The sequence below is a fragment of the Portunus trituberculatus genome, chromosome 9 (genome assembly GCF_017591435.1).
Source record: "Portunus trituberculatus isolate SZX2019 chromosome 9, ASM1759143v1, whole genome shotgun sequence".
NCBI classification, from domain to species: domain Eukaryota; kingdom Metazoa; phylum Arthropoda; class Malacostraca; order Decapoda; family Portunidae; genus Portunus; species Portunus trituberculatus.
The window spans coordinates 4,175,001-4,182,500 of NC_059263.1; the positions used below are offsets into that span (position 1 = coordinate 4,175,001).

At 44.4% G+C, this 7,500-nt stretch overlaps 1 protein-coding gene across 3 annotated transcripts in view; it reads right to left on the minus strand.

The window, feature by feature from the left end:
* LOC123501259 (adenylate cyclase type 2-like) overlaps window positions 1-7,500 on the minus strand; it is a 131,386-nt gene that overhangs the window by 24,310 nt on the left and 99,576 nt on the right. For all 3 annotated transcript variants that reach the window (XM_045250003.1, XM_045250004.1, XM_045250002.1), the window contains 3 exons: window positions 6,599-6,720; window positions 4,381-4,492; window positions 2,873-3,000 (listed from right to left, as the gene is read on the minus strand). In XM_045250003.1, the coding sequence (XP_045105938.1) occupies window positions 2,873-3,000; window positions 4,381-4,492; window positions 6,599-6,720 (362 nt within the window). The remainder of the gene's footprint in view (window positions 1-2,872; window positions 3,001-4,380; window positions 4,493-6,598; window positions 6,721-7,500) is intronic.

Genomic DNA, 7,500 nt, shown 5'->3' on the forward strand with positions numbered 1-7,500 from the left:
AAACAGGCAGATAAATAGATAGATGGGTTAAATGATCACTCTACACACAGACAGACAGACAGACAGATAGACAGACAGATAAATAGATAGATAATTACCCACTACATACAGACAGACAGACAGATTGATAAATAAGACAGGTAGCTTTAATGGTCATTCTACACACATACAGACAGACAGACAAATAAATAGGTAGATAATTATACTGTCCTCTCTACACACACAGACAGACAGACAGACAGATAGGTAGATAATTATACAGATCACTCTACACACCCACCCCCCCTCACTGCTGTATGGGGGTTCTACTGACGAGGGGACGAAGGACAATGAGTGAATCAATAGCGGAACCTTTCCCAGCGGCGCCTCAAAGTAGCCGCTTCGTGTCACTTATTTGTCACTGAGGCACCTTGGCTTGGCTCAGAGGTGACGCTACTTCCTCTTCTCCCCTACCCACCGTCCTCCTCTCCCCCAACCATCTCTCAGCACTGGCACGCTAAGAAACACGCTATTGATACTGTTTGCTATTTTCCCAGATGAATATTTTTACCTTGAGTTTGTGTGTGATTGGATGATTTTATTGCTATTAGGAAAGTTCAATAGAGGTCGGAATATTAATGGCCACGGTCTTCTCTGTTCTAATCCCCACTCGAGTTTCTGCAGCTGTATGAAATCACCAAATAGTAACGAGAATGAATTTAGAAACGCGTCATAGTACTGGGACGAATTTTTACCTTGAGTTTTGGGTGTGATTAGGTGATTAAGACATTAAGAAGGGTTTATGGAGGTCAGAAGATTGATAGCCAGAGTATTCACTGTTTTAATCCCACATAAGTTTCTGAAGGTGTATAAAATCATATAGTCAGCAGAATGAATATGAAAATGTGTCATGGTACTGAAGGGTTAAGGAGCGTGAGTTGTGTGGGGTGTCTCTCATTCCTTCTTGTCTTTTGGGGTTTCTGTACCTCTCACCTCACTACTCCGTGTGTAAAAGTGAGTGAGTGTACAGGGAAATGAATGAATGAAGAGAATTAAGCTTGCACCCTTTCCAAATATCCCACACAGCACTCCCTCACGCCCTGTCCACCACATCAACTCGCCCACACACACCCACATCCACACATACACACACACACACACACACACACACACACACACACACACACACACACACACACACACACACACACACACACACACACACACACCAAAACACACACACACATTCTCTCTCTCTCTCTCTCTCTCTCTCTCTCTCTCTCTCGCTACTTCCCTTGCATGGCACCGTTTAACAGGACTCATCACCACCCAGGACTCACGCCACCACCACCACTACCGTCACCACCACCGCCGCTCCACTTCCGCCTACCGTCCAATTCGCTGCGGAAACTTTGCCCCTCCTTCATTATCAGAGCTCACGCCGCGGGTCTTGTAGCGGACTCACCTTTGTGTTAATGAGGCTCTCAGGAAGATTAGTTTGTCACTGCCGCCCAGTCCACTGCCTCACCGTTGTCGCTGGCGAGGTAACAACAGTGAGGGATGTCTTACTCTAATCACCAAGGCGTTAGGTAATGATCTCCGCCTCTTCATCTTAGCTAAGGATAATGCTTCATTAATCCCTTTTAGTACTGGGACATATTCTTACCTTGAGATTTGCGTACGATTAGGCCATTTTATTGACACTAGCAAGGGTCTCTGGAGGTCAGAAGATTAATCGCCACAGTCTTCACTATTTCAATCCCCCACATGAGTTTCTGAAGCTGTATCAAATCACCAAATAAAAGCTAAATTAATGTGGAAACGCGTCTTAGTACTTAAGAGGTTAATACTGTTGATTGTTGTTTGTTAATGCCGTTTGTTAATAATGGAGTGGTGGACGCGTCGTCTTGTTTAATTCACTCAAAGATTCGTACCCGGCAATATGCTGATTGCCTCTTATTAAGTTACAGTCCATCACGGCGCACGGCACTCACGCACCGCACTCTCACGCGTAACGAGCCACGGCAGCGCCAGGCTCGTGGCTCAACGGAACTCACACACTAATTAACCTCTTCAGTACTGGGACGCATTTTAACCTTGAGTTTTGGGTATGATCAGACGATTTTATTGACATTAGGAAGGCTTTATGAAAGTCAGAAGATTAATGACCAAAGTCGCAACTATTTCTATCCCCACATAAGTTTCTGAAGCTGTATAAAATCACCAAATAGTAACCAGAAGGAATATGAAAGCGTGTCGCGGTACTGAAGGGGTTAACAAGAGTAAACACCAACTCTTTCACCTTTAGTAAAACCCAAAGCAACAACGAAAAAGGAAAGGAAGCATAAAGTACTCTGTAACACCAAATACCAAGTACTCATGTGGTAAAGAACAACAGTGTCATGACAAGCACTGACTCCCCACCTCGCCTCTGTACAGGAGAAAGCCTTTGTCATGTTCCTCGCTGCGTGTTCGCCCGTCTTCCGCCCACAGGTGATGTGACGCGCACCGCAGCCCCACCGTGCCTGACTGATGGATTAATTGACCACTCGTCACCCAATCACAGCCCACTGCCCCACCGCCGCCGACCCACCGCCGCCGCCTGCTCATTTAGTAAATATAGTTAAAAAAAAAAAAAAAAAAGGCTGCTTTCACGTCCTGAAGTCCGTATTGAGAAACACTTTGTTCTCTCACCACGACTAATTTTCCAAGGCCACAGGGATGGTTAGCGGGGTTTTCAAGAGTGTTTCTCCAGTTAATAATGTAGAAATCTTGTCACTCTGCCTCTAGAACCGTAAAAACATCTTTAAAAACTCGTGTCAGTTTCAATAAAGTCTTTTGAAATAGTGGAAGTGAAGATCAGAAGTGTTTGAGAATACGAGCACAAACTGACCTGATGGTTCTGATCATCTCCAGGCCCATCTTGACGCAGTTGATGGCGTGGTTGGGGCGGGACACAGGCAGGCCGGAGACACAGTAGTAGCAGTCCCCGAGGATCTTGATGCGCAGACACTGGTTCTCCTGATAATGGTGTGACGAAGCAATAAGCCACAGAACAAATAGCAGCAGACGTGTTGGAATAAAGGAAAACAGTGTATGAGTATTATCTCTTATTGTTGTTAGACCTACTAGTGTTATCTAACCTTAAACAAGAGACTTAACCTCTTCAGTACCATTCCGCGTTTTCATATGCATTCTACTCACTATCTTGTGTGGGGATTAAAATAGCAAAGACACTGGCTATTAATCTTCTGACCTCCATAGTAAATAGAATCATCGAATCATGCCCAAAACTCATGGTAGAAAATGCGTCTTAGTACTGAAGGGATTAATTAAGGTTCTCCTGACGAAGGGATGACGAAGGAGAGAGACAAACAAACAACAGTAAACGTGAAAGAGTAACAAATAAGAATCCAGCATCAACAAGAGGGGAAGAAATTAAACTTAACTAAAGCTTATATCAATTCATTCATTCTTTTTCACTGTAACACCGCTCAGCATTTGTGTACCCGTTGAGAAGAAGGAAAACTGAAGACCAAGGAGGGAAACAAGTGAAAAATAAAGGAAGGAGACGCGTTAAGAATCAGAGAGAGAGAGAGAGAGAGAGAGAGAGAGAGAGAGAGAGAGAGAGAGAGGGACAGGAAGGAAGGAGGGCAGCTCACAAAGGACCAGTTAAATTAAGGGAGAGAGGGAGAGAAAGAGGAGGGATTTAGGAAGACAGGAGAGGAGAGGACAGCTTGATAAAGGAGGGAGGAAGAGGAAGAGGAAGAGAGACTAGAAGAGGAGAGAGATGGGATGAGGAGAGAAGACAGAGGAGGAGTAGAGGAGAAGGAGGAGGAGGAGGAGGAGAAGGAGGAAGAGGAGGAGGAGGAGGAGGAGGAAGAGGAGGACGAAGTGTAGGAGGAGGATTGTAAATACTTATAAAAAGACACGTGAACGAGTAAAACACCTGTTGCTCTCTCTCTCTCTCTCTCTCTCTCTCTCTCTCTCTCTCTCTCTCTCTCTCTCTCTCTCTCTCTCTCTCTCTCTCTCTCCCTCAGAAGACTCACCTCATTATGGCAAGAGATGAACTACCTCTCCTCTCTCCTCTCCCTCTCTCTCTCTCCTCTCCCTCTCTCTCTCTTTCTCTCCCTTTCCGAAATTCACTTCCTTTCTCTTATCTCCTTCCCTTCTTTGACCTTTCTTTCATCACTCACTCCCCTCCTTCATTCATTTAACTCCTCCTCCTCCTCCTCCTCCTCCTCCTCCTCCTCCTCCTCCTCCTCCTCCTCCTCCTCCACTGCCGCCACTGTCTTCCTCCTCCTTCTCTTAATTCTTTTTCCTTTCTTTTAAAACTATATTACATCAGACATTTCTCTCTCTCTCTCTCTCTCTCTCTCTCTCTCTCTCTCTCTCTCTCACCTTGGCAATCTGGTCAAAGCGGCCAAACAGGTCATTCAGCGTCCTCACGAGGTCACACGCGCTCAGCTGCTCAGATAGAGGTGTGAAGTTGACTATATCGGCGTACAAAATGCTGCGGGGCGGAAGATGAGTGGGAGATGAGTGGGAGATGAGTGGGAGGTGAGTGGGAGAGTGGGATTGTGTAAGTAAGTCTGTCTCTGTTCTTTTTTTCCTTCAGTATGTATGGAAAGGTTATTGAAAAGAGATGAGTGGGAGATGAGTGGGAGATGAGTGGGAGATGAGTGAAAGATGAGTGGGAGAGTGTGATTGCGTAAGTAAGGTTGTCTCTGTTCTTCCTTTTTCCTTCAGTATGTATGGAAAGGTTATTGAAGAGGGAGATGAGCGGGAGATGAGTGGGAGATGAGTGGGAGGTGGGTGGGAGATGAGTGGGACGGTTGGGTGCATGAATAAGGTTGCCCTCGTTCATTTCTTTCTTTTGTAAATAAGAGAGAGGGCAGTTTCAAGTAGGAGATGAGTGGGAGATGAGTAGGAGATGAGTGGGAGATGAGTGGGAGATGAGTGGTAGGATGAGAATGCAAGAGTAAGGCAGTTTCCTTTTACTCTCTCCTTCAGCAATGTTTAGAGATGACTCGAGTGGGGAAATGGAAAGGAGATGAGTGGGAGATGAGTGGAAGATGAGTGGGAGATGAGTAGGAGTTGAAATTAGACAAGAAATAAACCTTTTAAACTCACTCCACCATAAAACAAAAAAACGAAAATAAAAAAAGACAGCTGAAACACGACATGAGTGGGGAGATGAGTGGGGAGATGAGTGGGAGATGAGTGGGAGATGAGTGGGAGATAGAAATAAAAGACACTAGCTCTTTAAAACAACATAAATTCCTTCTCCTTTCCTTCATTATCAACTCATTACCCTTGACAGTGATGAGAGAGAGAGAGAGAGAGAGAGAGAGAGAGAGAGAGAGAGAGAGAGAGAGAGAGAGAGAGAGAGAGAGAGAGAGACTTATCTATTTCTGTGTAGTGAAGGATAATGGGAGGTAGTCATGTCACTTGCCAGAAGAGAGAGAGAGAGAGGGGGGGGGGAAGATTGTGAGGGGAGGAGAGACAGAAGAGAAGGAGGAGGAGGAGGAGGAGGAGGAGGAGGAGGAGGAGGAGGAGGATGGAGGAGGGTATGAGGCAAAGATCAAACAAGATTATTTGACGAGTAATGTGAGGGAGGAAGATGAAAAGGAAGAGTGACAAGTAAGAGGAGGAGGAGGAGGAGGAGGAGGAGGAGGAGGAGGAGGAGGAAGAAGAAGAAGGAGGAGGAAGGAAATGCAGAAGACGAAGGAAGAGAAATGGATTGGAAAGATAAGATAGACAGACAGACAGACAGACAGATAGACAGAAAAAAAATAGAAGAAAGAAAGAAAGAAAGAAAGAAAGACGAAAAAAGTAAAAACGAAAAACGAAATAAAAAAGGGAAAGAAATGTAAAAGAGAATAAAGAAATAATATAGTAAATTGATAAAGAAGAAGAAGAAGAAGAAGAAGAAGAAGAAGAAGAAGAAGAAGAAGAAGAAGAAGAAGAAGAAGAAGAAGAAGAAGAAGAAGAAGAAGAAGAAGAAGAAGAAGAAGAAGAAGATAGAAATTACAAAAGAGAATAAAAAGAAAGGAGGAAGAAGATAAATGTTGATGAAAATGACACTAGAGAGAGAGAGAGAGAGAGAGAGAGAGAGAGAGGTAAATAATCTCACCTGATCCCTTATGTCATTATCATCATCATTATCATCACATTTCATCTCTCTCTCTCTCTCTCTCTCTCTCTCTCTCTCTCTCTCTCTCTCTCTCTCTCTCTCTCTCTCTCTCTCTCTCTCTCTCTCTCTCTCTCTCTCTTTTAATCCACTTCCCTCTGCATTTCTCCTTTTCCTCTCCTCTTCGTTCTTCCTTCTCTCTCCTTTCACTTCCTTTCTCCTCCTCCTCCTCCTCCTCCTCCTCCTCCTCCTCCTCCTCCTCCTCATCATCATCATCATCATCATCATTTCAGTTTTCTTATTGGGATGTTTTTAACCCCTAGAGAGAGAGAGAGAGAGAGAGAGAGAGAGTGAGTGAAATGTGTGTGTGTGTCAGTGAGTGAGTGAGTGAGTGAGTGAGTGAGTAAGTGAGCGTGTGAATGTGTGTGTATCTGTGAGTGAGTGAGTGAGTGAGTGAGTGAGGAGACTCTATCACGCTTCTCTCACCTTACGTTGTTGTGTCTCTGAACGTACAAATCGTGGAACTGTCTCTTTGGCGGGGCGTTGTCTTGCTGCGAGGAACCTTGAGTACACGCCCCCGCCGCCCGTGACATCAGGTGTTTGCGAACCTGTCAGGATAAAAACACCCATCTTTTATTTCACACACACACACACACACACACACACACACACACACACACACACACTCACACAGGAAGAAGAGAAATGAAGGAATAAAGGAGTTGTAAAAGGAAAAGGAGGAGGAGGAGGAGGAGGAGGAGGAGGAGAAGAAGAAGGGACGAAGAAAGGAGACAGAAAAAGAGAGACAGTATAGGAAATAGAGGAAATGGATGAGAGAGAGAGAGAGAGAGAGAGAGAGAGAGAGAGAGAGAGAGAGAGAGAGAGAGAGAGAGAGAGAGAGAGAGAGAGAGAGATTGAGGTGCAGGAAATGAACTGCATGTAAGGGAGAGTGACAGAATCCTCCTCCTCTTCCTCCTTCCTCCTCCTCCTCCTCCTCCTCCTCCTCCTCCTCCTCCTCCTCCTCCTCCTCGTGACGTCCAGCAGGAACTTAATCCAAAGGCAAAAAGACACCACCAAAATTGCAAGACTGAAAAAAAAACGAACTTGGAAATAGCAAAAATAATAATAATAATAATAATAATAATAATAATAATAATAATAATAATAATAATAATAATCGAGAGTAGATGGAAAGAAGAGAGGAAATAGAAATAGAGGAAAAAAATGGAAAAGAGAGACTAAAATAGGAGTAACAACTGTAGATAAGAGGATGGATGGAAGGAAGGAAGGAAGGAAGGAAGAAGGGAAAGAGAAGAAAAGAATACAGAACTAAAGATGAAAGGGAAGAAGAGAGAAAGAGAGGAAAAAAAAGGAGAAAAATGGGAGGA